Raw genomic sequence first — 16371 nt, forward strand, 5'->3', positions numbered from 1 at the left:
TTTATTTTTCAGGATTCTTTCATAGAAAGAACAGCATTTATTGAAATAGAAATATTTTGCACCATTATAAATGTCTTTATTGTCACTTGCTGAACAAAAGTATTATTTAAAAAAAAATATATATTACAGACCCCAAGCTTATGAACGGTAAGTATAATATTTATACCTGTTTTTATACTCCTAATAAGTGACTACAGTTCAATATTTATATATTGTACTCTCATTTTTAATTTAATTATGTCATTTTCAAAGCTGCAGTCTCGTAAAAGCCGCTAAGTACGCTACACAAAGTCTTACTTTTTGTTGATTTTCAAGAACTTTTTTTGGCTTCAAATCAATGTTTTTAATGTTGTGATTTATCTCAGAGCTGAATGGTTTAGTTTTAGTAGCTTGTAAAGAAACAAAATCAATAAAAAAAGGACCTATTACCCAGCAGCACAGCAATCTTTACCGCTCTGACTGTCCAATCAGAACGCTCCACTGCTCCTTAATGAGAAGAGCTCATAGGCCGAGGTGGACGCTCATTTGTTTTCTTCACTTGAGTGCGTAATCTCGTTAAACTCTGCGTTTGGGGCTGGTAATAGTAGAGGATGTGCTGGTGAGGACAGCTGCTAAATGAACTCATTATGCATAATGTACTATATTCATACTATATTCATATAATACAGCTCACAACTCTCACTTTATTAATCTCAGAATTGCATGAAATAAAGTCGCAATTGCGAGTTATAAAGTCAGAATTGCGTGATATAAGTCAGAATTGCGAGTTATAAAGTCAGAATTGCGTGATATAAGTCAGAATTGCGAGATATAAAGTCAGAATTGCGTGATATAAGTCAGAATTGTGAGATATAAAGTCAGAATTGCATGATATAAGTCAGAATTGCGAGATATAAAGTCAGAATTGCGAGATATAAAGTCAGAATTGCATGATATAAGTCAGAATTGCGAGATATAAAGTCAGAATTGTGAGATATAAAGTCAGAATTGCGAAATTTAAACTCGCAATTGCAAGAAAAAAAGTCAGAATTCAGACTTTATATTACGCAATTGTGACTTTATAACTCGCAATTCTGACTTTATATCACGCAATTCTGACTTTATAACTCGCAATTCTGACTTTATATCACGCAATTCTGACTTTATAACTCGCAATTCTGACTTTATATCTCGCAATTCTGACTTTATATCTCAAAATTTTGACTTCATATCTCACAATTCTGACTTTATATCTCGCAATTCTGACTTTATATCTCGCAATTCTGACTTTATAACTAGCAAATGTGAGATAAAAAGTCACAATTATCTTTTAAAATGTTTTATTCTGTCATGGAAACAAGCTTCCATAGGTTTTCCTGCTTGAATGTTGATTATTTTCCTCATATTCTCCATTGTTGCGGCTCCTCTCTTCCCAGTCTGTCAGTAACGCTCTGTTTACTTCCTGTCTCTATGAAGCCCCTCCTTCTGAAAAGCACACTGTGCTCTGATTGGTCGGCTGGAGCAGTGTGTTGTGATTGGTCGAGCTCTTCGAGTGTGTTTGGGAAATGTCCCGCCCCTTACCATAACCGGCAGTTTAACACACTACTAACTACCTCAACCAGGCCCCGCCCCTTTATTCTGCGCATGAATTATTATAATGAGGAATATTGTGACGTGTTCATTCCCGGAAGAAACTCAAGACTACAATGGAGGCGTTTCAGGAGTTCAGAAACACTGACACTGATATAGAGAAGAGCTGGAGCTTCTTCATGATCACACAGCAACATTACACACTAAAGAGATGTGTGTTTTAAATGTGGTGCATGTAAGTGTGTTAGTGTAAGGAAGCAGGAGAACTCACGGCGTTCATGTCGATGCCGTTGGTGTAGGACCAGGCGTGCTGGAAATACTCCTCCAGTCTCTGTCGCAGTGGGTTGGGAATCTGATGGAAGCGGATGAACTCTCGAACCCGCAGCATCTGAGTGTGATACCGAGCCGTTCCCGAGTACAGGCGCTGGATGATGGCCGACACGTTCCCGAAGATACTGGCGTACATGAGCGCTGAACGGGAACAGGAACGCATGGTTAAACAAGCGTCGTGACGAAGCACCTGCACAGGTGCACGGTTTTACACTCTTACTTTGTGAGTAAAGGTCCTTACACAGTCCGAAATGTTCAGATGCGTTTTTTCGTATTCGTGATTCTGTGGCTCTGAACTGTCAAAACACCATTCAAAACGGATGCGGAAAACGCAGAAAATCGAACCCGATCCAAAAAATGTTATGACGGATGAAAGTTTCGGAGGCGTCGTAAGCGTGATTGACAAAACATGAGGTCGTCAGAAATCAGACATTTCTGACGCAAATTTCTGACTCGGTGTGCAAGGGCCTTAATCGTGAAATTTACTAGCAATTTCTGAGTGAAAACACCATGTATATTTTTCAGTGTATACAAATCTCAAGTGCTTCAGAACGAGCCTAGAAGATGTGTGTGTGTGTGTTCATCATGATCTGACCTCGGTCCGCTGTTTCACCGCGGTGAGCACTGACTGAACTGCAGGTGGGCAGTGCTGTGAATCACACTACAAAAGCAGCAAAAATAGCAACAAAGCAGCAGCGACTGAAGCTCAAACGCCACAGAATACTGTGATCCTCCTCTTCTCTTTGTTGAATTAACTTTCAGGAATTATCGAATGATGGTAATCTCAAAAAGCCTGTCGAAACAGCACATCTGAGTCATATTTCACCAATACAGCAAAAGAAATAAGAAATCATATTTAGCTCCTTCTTTGTTGCTGTTGTTGCTGCTTTTGTAATGTGAATCACAGTGCACTGGAGATCTGACCTTTACATCCACTTTACTAAGATTATGTGCATTGTCGTGATGATTAAGCACATTTTTTATTAATTAATGCTAAACAAAATATAATTCTCATTATTATAAAATGCAAAAAATAACGTTTTATTATTTATTCTGTGGAGTATTTGTACATCTCAGTGGTTTTGGTTGAACTGTATTTACTTTGTGCTGATTTTAACAGGTAAAAACATTGTATTACAGAATTTGTAATTAGGGATGCACTGATATAAACATTTTGGCCGATACGATAACCGATAATTCTGATATTTGAAAGCCGATAACGGATATAATGGCCGATTAATCTGAATCACAATTTTTATATAATTTTTGAGAGCCTGATTACAAAAAAAAAAGTCTCATCCTTAAAAGCCATTATTTTCAATATAATTGTATGTAGCCTATATGGAGAACATTTTGCAATTAACTGTATTTTCCTTTTTGAAGTGATTGAAGTGATTATATATATATATATATATATATATATATATATATATATATATTAAATGTATATGAAACTATTTATATATGTAAATAAATATATTGGCCAAATTTTCTTATCATATATTCACAACATATATCGGCCGATACTGATATGGTGGCCGATATATATATTGCATCCCTAGTTGTAAAATTGCAGTATTACAGTAATGAGAACCACCATTAAAAATAGGAGACATTACAAAAAACGTAAAAATACCAAGATTTAAAAAGACATAAAATACAGAAATAAAAATTTGTCATGAAAATAATGTCACGATGTAACATTTTTAAATCGAATAAATCGAATAAAATAAAATATGATGGGGTTAAATATCACCTGGACCTGATTCCTTGAGATTTATTCTAACACACTAAAGAAAGAAACAAACCCAAAAGAAGCAGTTAAAACAATTGAGCAAATGAGTCTGTGTGTAGTGGTTCAGTGAATATTGAGCCTGATCACTACAGTCTGGTGACTTCAGCTTTGAACAAGCTAATTAATTAAATTAAAAATCTTGTCTCGGATCAAAGAAATCATGTTGATTTTGTCCTTTTGAACTTTTGCCATCTACCAAAATGTAATTCTGCAGCTCCGATGATGAATGCTTGTACCGGCCATAAAAACGGAAATGACTTCACGGCCGCTGAGGTCTGAAATATGTGCGGCAGGGATATTAAATTGGCAATTTATCATTAATTGCTGCGATCAAGACCTTCAGAAATGAGCTATCAGGTTGATTTGTTAACGGAAAATTAAAAAGGGAGGATGTTTCATCAGCATGATGAGGTTTGATCATATAGTGCACACTAAAAACAGCTCTATTAAAAATACAGAACAAACAAGCACATCTGTAATGAAGGATTAATCAAGAGTACAAGAATATTTAGGATGAAGGTCAAAACTTACACCTGCTTTAATGGCTCTATTAAGCTTGATTTGTGTTCTCAGGATCTATTAAGTTAATCAAAACATTTAAAATGGCAATTTATACACACAAAGACTTGAATAACCTCTGTTATGATGAACATGCACTCAATATCTAAGTTTATCGTCACTTATCATAACAGAGATCCGGAGATAATAAAACTAGGGATGCAGCGATATGAACATGTTGGCCGATACCGATAACCGATAATTCTTTATATTTGAAAGCCGATAACCGATATATTGGCCGATAAATCTAAATCCAAATTTTTAATATCATTTTTGAGAGCCTGATTACAAAAAAAAGTCTCCGAATTAAAAGCCATTATTCTCATTATAATTTTATGTAGTTTTATGACTGAACATTTTGCACTGAGCTGTATTTTTATTTTGAAGTGATTTCAATCATATTTCAAGCAATTCAAAACCATTATGTTGAACATCTGAAGTGTCTCAGCTGGAGGAAATAATACTTTATTAATCAGCTTTAATATATCAGCCACATTTTATTATCGGGCCGATAACGATAACATTAAAAATGAACATATATCGTTCGATACTGACATGGTGGCCGATATATCATGCATCCCTATATGTAATGTAAAACAGTATAAAGACACCATTAAAGATGATGGAAATTACTAAAAACTTAAAAATGCCCAAAAACAAAAAAACTAAACATAAAATATGGAATTGAGAATTTGCCATGAAAATAATGTCACAATTTAAAATAAATTTTCTTATATAAAAAATAAATATTTCTTATAGTTATTTTCTGTAACTACTTATTTTGTAATAAGCTATCGCTGTAAATCGCAAATAAATATTTCTTATAACGATAACATTAAAAATGAGCATATGTCGGCCGATACCGATACGACGGCCGATACATCGTGCATCACTAACTGAAACACACTCACATCCGATGAGCATGACGCAGATGGAGAAGATCTTCTCTGAGTTGGTGTTCGGCGACACGTTCCCGAAGCCCACGCTGGTCAGGCTGCTGAAGGTGAAGTATAACGCCGTCACGTATTTATCCTTGATGCTGGGGCCTGATCTCGGGATGCTGGCGTTGTGTTGTTTGCCCAGATGAACGCCGAGCGCGTGAAGCCAGCCGATGGAGCGGTTCTGCTCCACGTTCCCGATGGCGTACCAGATGCAGGCCAGCCAATGAGCGATCAGAGCGAAGGTGCACATGAGCAGGAACAGGACGGCCGCCCCGTACTCAGAGTAACGGTCCAGTTTACGAGCCACTCGCACCAGCCGAAGGAGTCGCGCCGTCTTGAGGAGGCCGATGAGGGTGGTCGTCTGGAGCGAGAGGACACAGGAAAAACACTTTTTCATTTCTACAATTTTAGCTTTAATAAATTAAGCATCATAACAAAGATGTAGAGTTTTGAAGGAACACTAGAAACATGTTTTTCATGTTTTTGAAAAAAGTCTCTTCTGCTCAGTGATCAAAAATACTGTAAAAAATGTGAAATATTATTGCATTATGGCTGATGAGGGTGGTCGTCTGGGACGAGAGGAAACAGGAAAACACTCTTTTTCATTTCTACAATTTTAGCTTTAAAAATCTACATCTTTATTATAAATGCGTTGTAATACTTATACTTTTTTCACACATTTCTTCACATGACGTCTTGTAATCCTTTCCTTTCATTATTTTTATATGCAATGCATCAGATTCATATATATATATATATATATCTATATGAGACCCTGGATCACGTCACCAGTCTCGAGTCGCACGGGTATATCTGTGGCAATAGCCAACAGTATGGGTCAAAATTATAGATTTTTCTTTTATGTCCAAAATCATTAGGATATTAAGTAAAGATCATGTTCCATGAAGATATTTAGTAAATTTCCTACCGCAAATATATAAAACATGTATTTGTGTGAGTGAATGCTGCACAATCGCCAACATAAATGCACAACTTTAAAGGAGATTTTCTCAATGTTTCGATTTTTTTGCACCCTCAGATTCCAGATTTTCAAGAGTTGAATCTCGACCAAATATTGTATTCTGTAACTTAAGTGTAACTGAGATTTGTTTGTGATTTGGCCTATATTTTCTGGCCTCAGAATGGCACCAACAATCCATTAGCAGACACACTTTAATTCAAAGCATCAAATGAAAGCACAAAAGAGCAACATCTCAAGCAAGCTTTCATTAGAGCCGACAACATTTGCATTGGAAAGATGAAGTGAGTACACAAGAGTAAAAGCACAAGAGAAAGTTCTGCATGATTCCCCTCACCTCAGCACTCACCTCCTCCCCGGTCCGGTAGATGAGCAGGTCGAAGGGGATTGCGGCCACCATGTCGATGAGGAACCAGCCTTTAAAGTAATGCACAGCGATTCTCAGCGGGTGACTGACCACCTCGTCGTTGGCGTTGACGTACGTGGTGCGGAAGTTGATGATGATGTCGATGATGAACATGATGTCCACGATGAGGTCCACCACGTTGAGAGGACTGCAGGAGTATCCGCAGTTCTGCATGGAGACCTCCTCATCCTCCTCCTCGTCCAGGAGGAATGCTGCGGAGTACGGCGTGAGGATCGCGGTGTAGATCACCAACAGCAGGATCAGCCAATCCCACACCGCTTTAAACGGGCTGTAGTGCAGGACCGTCCACTTGTGGATCCGAGGAGCCTGGAGTTTATACTCCGGAAGAACATCGGCGCCCAGAGACAGAACCTGGATTAGAGGAGAGAGAAGAGATCGGATGATTTAACGGGACGATTCAAAGACGCTTGTGTTTGGAAACGTTTCATTCGAGTGGCATTGAAGGGATAGTTCACCCAGAAATGAAAATCAGCCCATGGTTTACCCACCCTCAAGTCATCCTTGGTGTAAAAAAATAAAACACAACAAAAAATGTAATTAGCTATGGAAAAATAATGCGGATAAAAGACCCGAGTAGTTCATCTTACATTTCATATAGTTGCTTGACGAAAATGAACAATTCAATGCATGATGGAGCCAATATAAAACAGTTAGAATGACCGAAAATTTAAGATCGAAGAGAACGGATGATTTACCGGGAAGATTTAAAGGGCTGGTTGATTGTGATTTGACTTCTCTAACTGTAGTCAGTGTGTGATGTTGCTGTCTGAGCATAGACAACATCTGCAAAGTTACAACGCTCAAAGTTCAAAGCAAAGAGAGATATTTCTTCATCACCAGGACAAGAAGAGAGAAGAGAACGGATGAGTTAGTCAAGTCTCCTTCATTTATACAGCGCTTTAACAATATAGATGTTTCACAGCAGCTTTACAGTGATAATAGGAGATTACAGTAACAGAGATTAGGCTTTACAGCAGATCTAGAATAAAGTTATTGTCCTGCTAAAGTTAGTTTTGATTGATTCACTTCTGTTGTAAAGATCATGACACCCTTCTACAGAAAACCCTTAATGCGCTCCGGCTGCTCATCCGCACAACAACAGTGTTTGATAATCGAGAAACAGGATCCATGGTGCAAGAGGTGAAAAAATGTGAAAACGTTATCATCTTCAAAAACGTGAATCTGTGAGAACGGTGACGGCGTGCACATGTGTATTACGTGTTTAGTCTATAGATATGTGCGTTTGAATATATATGTGCGCAGGCGTCAGCGGTGGCCTTAAGCATCTGGGGGGCCGTTTCAATAACTAATATGGGGCCCTACCCACATAAAACATAAACATAATAGAGCAGAAAAAGCAAGGATTCCTGTTGGTTTGCACCACTGGCATATGTTTCATTTCCTCTTAAAATTATTTTCCTGCTCAAAAATAACATTTTAACCTAACGGCAAAAATGGCAAAGGTATAAACACATAAACAACCGATATTATACTTCAGATCGCTTAAGCCGTTTGCGGGGGCGGTAAACGTCGCCATGGTAACCGCGGCGCGAGTTTCGACCAATCAGAGACGTCAGTGTTTTGCTTAGAATTGTGGGTAGTGTAGTATTTCTCCAGAAGATTGCAAAAAAAGTCACCCAAAGCGGCAGTCTGAGAGATGCACATACAAGAAGAGTCCTAATTAATTTATGCAGACTGATTTAAATGAACAATAGGAAATCAACACAAAATAATTACAAAAAAATCTACTTTTGTTTTTACAATAATGAAAATTATTATAATTTAAAGTCCCCCTGTGGTGAAAATCCAGCTTTTAATGTTGTTTATATGTCTATGTGGTGTTTTTAATCTGCTTTAAGACAAAGCATGTGTAAGTTCATAAGTCGACTCCATTGCTGAGTATTTCCTCCTTAAAACTGCAGTGAACCAAAGACAGTCTCACAAGTTTCAAAGATGCTTGTGTTTGGAAAGGTTTCATTAGAGTGGCATTAATACACCAAAGAACGTCTGCAAAAAATGCAATAAATGTTCTTTTGCACAAGCCACTGGCACACTGAATTATCTTCCCAAATGCTTTTTCTCAAATGCTAAAACTTACCATAGTATCTCAATGATATTAATATTGTGTTGCATTTTAGACACTATATTGTCTGTTTTTGCTCAATTTTGCCAATGGAAATATTACCTATAAAGCCAGAGCAGAACTGTTGTGCGTCTGAGCAACACACAGCACTGTTTCGTTTCTGAATGAATCCGTGATTTGAACGAATCAATCGGGTGAACCAATGATTCAATGACTCATTCAATGAGAGAGTCATTCCTGAATGAATGAGCCGTTTGAACGAATCAAATGAATCAATGACTCACTCATTTAGACATTTACCGCCACAAGTTTCACTGTCGTCATTTACTCACCCTCATGTCTTTTTAAACCTGTATGACTTTCTTTCTTTTGCGAAACATAAAAGAAGATATTTCAAAGAATGTTGTAAACAAAGTAGTTGTTGGTCTGTAAATACAGATTAAGATACAGCTTCTAAAATAAAGAAAAAATCATGTCACTTTTAGCCTAAAAGTTTATGTGTAATAAATTCTATGTTGAATCAAATTCAATATTTCTTTCTAAAGCTACTTTTTGTAACGTCAATTTGATGCTTTTCTCATTTAACACAATAAAGGGACTAACGTTAGACTAGACTAGTCCCAATGTTAGACTAGGGACTAACATTGAGAATTAGCTTTGGCTAAAATGTTGTAGTATGTAACATGAGCTTATGTAACACACTTGTCCCTATTCAAATAAACTTAAACTAAACTGAAACTAAACTAAAGACTTTGATTTATCTTTTGGGGCTTATTTCTAAGCCAAATCTGATGTGTGATTAATCAGATTAATCATAGTATGTCATTAATTCGATCACAGCCCTAAACACATTCATTTTCATGTGAAGGTTTGAAAACCAGTAATATAGTGAAATATTGTGATGTACGAGCGCACTAGCGAGGGAGGGTGGTTTGACACAGGTGTGTGTGTGTGTTGGTGTGCGAGAGGAGTTGACCTCTCATGACCTCTGATGATGGTCTTATGTAAAGCTGCTTTAGGAGAAACTCACGAGTGTTTCTCACCCATCCGCATGATGAAGTGTTTTAACGCACAAATGCAAGTCATGCACATTTTAGTGCGTTTAAGTTTAAGAACAGCTGTTTGGAAACACAATTTGACACATTATAATTATAGCACAACAAACAAGCCCCACACACAGCGCTGTCACGCAACTACTGTTATGATGGCGTTCTCGCTGTCAGGACGTCTTTGAGACGCTCGGCGCGCTGACAGACGCGTCCTGACTTGTGTTTGCAGTGCTACACAAAAATCAGCTGTTTTACTGCGATATGATTAAATGCACACAGACAACCAGGCCGTTTATGAGCGCGTTACACAAAACGGCAGTCTGAGAGATGCATATACAAGAAGGGTCCGAATTCATTTATGCTGACAGGAAAAAAAGACAAATGAACAACAGCAAAGTAACACACAAAAATATATATTTTTTACAATAATTATTATTAATCAAATTATTATGATTTAAAGTCCCCCTGTGGTGAAAATCCAGCTTATAATGTAGTTTATGTGTCTATGTGGTGTTATTAATACGCTTTAAGACAAAGCATGTGTAAGTTCATAAGTCGACAGCATTGCTGAGTATTTCCTCCTTAAAACTGCAGTGAACCAAAGACAGTCTCAAACACACGCTTTGAAATCGCTGGTGTTTCTGACGTCACAAACTACCTTGTAACTAGTGTTGCTTTCGTCAACGAAAATTATGACGAAATATTGTCGTCAACGAACCGTTATCACCTGACGAAAACGAGACGAGACGAGACGTAAATGCTGGTCATGTGACGATGACTAAAATACATGTATAATACAATATCGTTGACGAATAAAAACGAGACTAAATGTGGTTTACGAAATAAAAACTATGCTAAAATGTCTCTTCATTTTCGTTGACCAAAACGAGACGAGACGAAATGTTATAACGTCACGACGAATGAGAGAGTTGTGCGTGAACCTATGGCTTATCGGCTTTAAATTCTGGTTTGCGATCTGGTCACCCGATTATCAGCGAATTTAACAATATTACTCCATTAGTTATTCTATTAAAATGTCTCATTGATATTTGGCACATTCATAATCATTACTTTTGCCGGTTCTTTGTGACAGCTGTATGTTATTGGCAGCGTCACCCGCGGTTACATGAACGCGTCACCGCATCAGCACCAGAACATGGAGATTTTATTTTAGAGAATAATCGCACAACCTATTCGATATTCTATAATTAAATAAACTAATCGAATATCCAAAAATCGTGACTCGTCCCTGCATGGAATCTCTTGTTTCTTTTCCCAAATCTTCACTCACGTCTCACCCATTTTTTAAAAGGATTATAAACGTTTCTTCATTGGTTCGCTTTTAATTAGGCCTATTATATTCATATTCTTTACTGTGGTAAAGTAGAAAAACGCTGTAGGACAGATAGCCTACATTTGTACTTGCATGTCAAATAATTTTTTACACAGTTTGTGCTTGTTAGGCCTATATTAGACATAGTCATTAGACATTAGTCAAGTTTAGTTGTAAAACGCGTTTCACACGCGCGGGTGATTTTTAGTTTCACTTTCTCTGGCAGCGCAATCTCAAACATAGAACGAAATAAATATATAATTTCTAAATATTTCGCCCTTGTGGAGGATAAAATTCGCTCTTCAGACCAATTTACATCAAGTAGAAAACACGAAGATATCATAAAGAGATCGATGGTCTCTTTCCTGCTCGTGTCCCACATCCCTCTCAAAGCGCAGAGTGGTAGGCTATATCACGCGTCTTTGTGTGGAAATATAAAACGAGTTTTTATTTTTTTTAAATAACCCCCCAACCACCGCCGGTAGTTGGTCCATTACCGCGGTGGTAAAAAAACAAAACAAAAAAAACTGCCACCGTCACAGCCAAAGCTAAATATACTAAATATAATAAGATAACCTTGTTTGCAATTCTATATTGACTAGGGTAAATAGAATTGCATTACTAAAAAGAGACTAAAATACAATTTCCATTGACTAAAACTAGACTAAAATGTCATCAGTTTTCGTCGACTAAAACTAGACTAAAATGTCATCAGTTTTCGTTGACTAAAACTAGACTAAAATGTCATCAGTTTTCGTCGACTAAAACTAGACTACAATGTCATCAGTTTTCGTCGACTAAAACTAGACTAAAATGTCATCAGTTTTCGTTGACTAAAACTAGACTAAAATGTCATCAGTTTTCGTCGACTAAAACTAGACTAAAATGTCATCAGTTTTCGTCGACTAAAACTAGACTAAAATGTCATCAGTTTTCGTCGACTAAAACTAGACTAAAATGTCATCAGTTTTCGTCGACTAAAACTAGACTAAAATGTCATCAGTTTTCGTCGACTAAAACTAGACTACAATGTCATCAGTTTTCGTCGACTAAAACTAGACTAAAATGTCATCAGTTTTCGTCGACTAAAACTAGACTAAAATGTCATCAGTTTTCGTTGACTAAAACTAGACTAAAATGTCATCAGTTTTCGTCGACTAAAACTAGACTAAAATGTCATCAGTTTTCGTCGACTAAAACTAGACTACAATGTCATCAGTTTTCGTTGACTAAAACTAGACTAAAATGTCATCAGTTTTCGTCGACTAAAACTAGACTAAAATGTCATCAGTTTTCGTTGACTAAAACTAGACTAAAATGTCATCAGTTTTCGTCGACTAAAACTAGACTAAAATGTCATCAGTTTTCGTCGACTAAAACTAGACTACAATGTCATCAGTTTTCGTCGACTAAAACTAGACTACAATGTCATCAGTTTTCGTTGACTAAAACTAGACTAAAATGTCATCAGTTTTCGTCGACTAAAACTAGACTAAAATGTCATCAGTTTTCGTTGACTAAAACTAGACTAAAATGTCATCAGTTTTCGTCGACTAAAACTAGACTAAAATGTCATCAGTTTTCGTCGACTAAAACTAGACTACAATGTCATCAGTTTTCGTTGACTAAAACTAGACTAAAATGTCATCAGTTTTCGTCGACTAAAACTAGACTAAAATGTCATCAGTTTTCGTCGACTAAAACTAGACTACAATGTCATCAGTTTTCGTTGACTAAAACTAGACTAAAATGTCATCAGTTTTCGTTGACTAAAACTAGACTAAAATGTCATCAGTTTTCGTCGACTAAAACTAGACTAAAATGTCATCAGTTTTCGTCGACTAAAACTAGACTACAATGTCATCAGTTTTCGTCGACTAAAACTAGACTAAAATGTCATCAGTTTTCGTTGACTAAAACTAGACTAAAATGTCATCAGTTTTCGTCGACTAAAACTAGACTAAAATGTCATCAGTTTTCGTCGACTAAAACTAGACTACAATGTCATCAGTTTTCGTCGACTAAAACTAGACTACAATGTCATCAGTTTTCGTCGACTAAAACTAGACTAAAATGTCATCAGTTTTCGTCGACTAAAACTAGACTAAAATGTCATCAGTTTTCGTTGACTAAAACTAGACTAAAATGTCATCAGTTTTCGTCGACTAAAACTAGACTAAAATGTCATCAGTTTTCGTCGACTAAAACTAGACTACAATGTCATCAGTTTTCGTTGACTAAAACTAGACTAAAATGTCATCAGTTTTCGTCGACTAAAACTAGACTAAAATGTCATCAGTTTTCGTCGACTAAAACTAGACTACAATGTCATCAGTTTTCGTTGACTAAAACTAGACTAAAATGTCATCAGTTTTCGTCGACTAAAACTAGACTAAAATGTCATCAGTTTTCGTCGACTAAAACTAGACTAAAATGTCATCAGTTTTCGTCGACTAAAACTAGACTAAAATGTCATCAGTTTTCGTTGACTAAAACTAGACTAAAATGTCATCAGTTTTCGTCGACTAAAACTAGACTAAAATGTCATCAGTTTTCGTCGACTAAAACTAGACTACAATGTCATCAGTTTTCGTTGACTAAAACTAGACTAAAATGTCATCAGTTTTCGTCGACTAAAACTAGACTAAAATGTCATCAGTTTTCGTCGACTAAAACTAGACTACAATGTCATCAGTTTTCGTTGACTAAAACTAGACTAAAATGTCATCAGTTTTCGTCGACTAAAACTAGACTAAAATGTCATCAGTTTTCGTCGACTAAAACTAGACTAAAATGTCATCAGTTTTCGTTGACTAAAACTAGACTAAAATGTCATCAGTTTTCGTCGACTAAAACTAGACTACAATGTCATCAGTTTTCGTCGACTAAAACTAGACTAAAATGTCATCAGTTTTCGTCGACTAAAACTAGACTAAAATGTCATCAGTTCTACCAGAAAGACTCGGAAGATAAAGTGATGTAACAAAGCATATATTTATTGGCAGCCCGGCAAGCATTGTAAAGTTCTTTGGCGTAGGCCCCGTCCATAGCTCGTAATCCGAGGGTAGCGGATCTGCATCTCCTGCCTGGAGACGAAGGCAGGGGCGCAGCCGACCCCCCTAGAAGGTATGGACAGGACCATCCTGGTGGTGGTGGGGAGGATGGAGGTTGATGTCGCGTCGGCATCTGCGAACTCAAACATGAGTAAGTACCATCTTTTATACAGAAAGTATGAAGACGTGATTGGATAGAGATGAAGGTAATAAGTGACGTAGTGATTGAGTCTTCCTGGCAGAACTTAGCTAAAGCTTCCATTTTTCGTTGACTAAAACTAGACTAAAATGTCATCAGTTTTCGTTGACTAAAACTAGACTAAAATGTCATCAGTTTTCGTCGACTAAAACTAGACTAAAATGTCATCAGTTTTCGTCGACTAAAACTAGACTACAATGTCATCAGTTTTCGTTGACTAAAACTAGACTAAAATGTCATCAGTTTTCGTCGACTAAAACTAGACTAAAATGTCATCAGTTTTCGTTGACTAAAACTAGACTAAAATGTCATCAGTTTTCGTTGACTAAAACTAGACTAAAATGTCATCAGTTTTCGTCGACTAAAACTAGACTAAAATGTCATCAGTTTTCGTCGACTAAAACTAGACTACAATGTCATCAGTTTTCGTTGACTAAAACTAGACTAAAATGTCATCAGTTTTCGTTGACTAAAACTAGACTAAAATGTCATCAGTTTTCGTCGACTAAAACTAGACTAAAATGTCATCAGTTTTCGTTGACTAAAACTAGACTAAAATGTCATCAGTTTTCGTCGACTAAAACTAGACTACAATGTCATCAGTTTTCGTTGACTAAAACTAGACTAAAATGTCATCAGTTTTCGTCGACTAAAACTAGACTAAAATGTCATCAGTTTTCGTCGACTAAAACTAGACTAAAATGTCATCAGTTTTCGTTGACTAAAACTAGACTAAAATGTCATCAGTTTTCGTCGACTAAAACTAGACTAAAATGTCATCAGTTTTCGTCGACTAAAACTAGACTAAAATGTCATCAGTTTTCGTCGACTAAAACTAGACTAAAATGTCATCAGTTTTCGTTGACTAAAACTAGACTACAATGTCATCAGTTTTCGTCGACTAAAACTAGACTAAAATGTCATCAGTTTTCGTCGACTAAAACTAGACTAAAATGTCATCAGTTTTCGTTGACTAAAACTAGACTAAAATGTCATCAGTTTTCGTCGACTAAAACTTGACTAGACTAAAAAGAGTATGAACGTGACTAAAATTTATAAAAACTAAAATGACAGCTTGACACAAAGACTAGACTAAAACTAAAATTAAAACAGGCCGCCAAAAACAACACTACTTGTAACCAATCAGATCAACGTGTGATCGTCAACCAGTGGATCTCTGAGAGTGACTGAGTGGAGGCGGGGCTCATTTGCATATTCAATGAACTGCGAATACTAAATGAGGCGAGGGTGTCGAATTATATTATACCTTAAGATATTTTAAGGTATGAAGGAAATAAACGCTTAAATATGTCATTTTGGTGATCAAAGATGAATTTTAAGGGATACAATGATAGACTACAGGAGGACTTTAAAACAAAAACTTGCATTCAAAGATAAATTCCAGAAAGAAAACAAATCACAGCCTCTCTCATCAGTCAATGTCAGATTTCTAAGAGCGTACAGTAATTTCTGTCATGTTCATGTCACATTTCATCTCGTCTGCTGAGATTGAGACAAACCCACATGAACGGAGCGAGTGGTTAGTTTGTGCGCTGAGAAATGGGAGATGGGAAAAGCCCAGCTGAACCTTTAGACACAGACTCACAAAAGCAGGAGCTCCACCTTTACACCGCTCATTAATCTGCAGCTTCACTGTCTCAGTGTTAGACATCTTTAGGATCATGTCTACCAAAGGCCTGAGCATCAGAGCCTCATGTCAGTCGGTGTCAAACGCAGGGCATTCTGGGGGTCAGCAGGTGTTGCACACACACACACACACACACACACACACACACACACACACACACACACACACACACACACACACACACACACACACACACAGGCCGCGGGCGAGAGCAGGTGCCGCTCTCACACACAGTGGTTTACAGCACGACACACACTCCTGCATGAGTCATCATGGGAAATGTCCCGCAGTCTCACACACGTCAGATGCGGTGACGGAGACGCGACTCTGAAAAGAGCAGAGGCCACATGACGAACACTAGTGTTTCCACAAGCACTAACAGAACATCTGTGCTGGAATTCATGTTT

At 37.2% G+C, this 16371-nt stretch overlaps 1 protein-coding gene across 3 annotated transcripts in view; it reads right to left on the reverse strand.

The window, feature by feature from the left end:
• The window catches only part of kcnh2b (potassium voltage-gated channel, subfamily H (eag-related), member 2b), a 224177-nt gene that overhangs the window by 12587 nt on the left and 195219 nt on the right, over window positions 1-16371 (reverse strand). For 2 of the 3 annotated variants that reach the window (XM_082184721.1, XM_082184723.1), the window contains 3 exons: window positions 6510-6950; window positions 5164-5554; window positions 1841-2040 (listed from right to left, as the gene is read on the reverse strand). In XM_082184721.1, coding sequence (XP_082040847.1) covers window positions 1841-2040; window positions 5164-5554; window positions 6510-6950 — 1032 coding nt within the window. The remainder of the gene's footprint in view (window positions 1-1840; window positions 2041-5163; window positions 5555-6509; window positions 6951-16371) is intronic. The other variant, XM_082184722.1, reaches the window with a different exon arrangement.

This window comes from Leuciscus leuciscus (assembly GCF_965113295.1).
Source record: "Leuciscus leuciscus genome assembly, chromosome: 11".
Classification (NCBI taxonomy): Eukaryota; Metazoa; Chordata; class Actinopteri; order Cypriniformes; family Leuciscidae; genus Leuciscus; species Leuciscus leuciscus.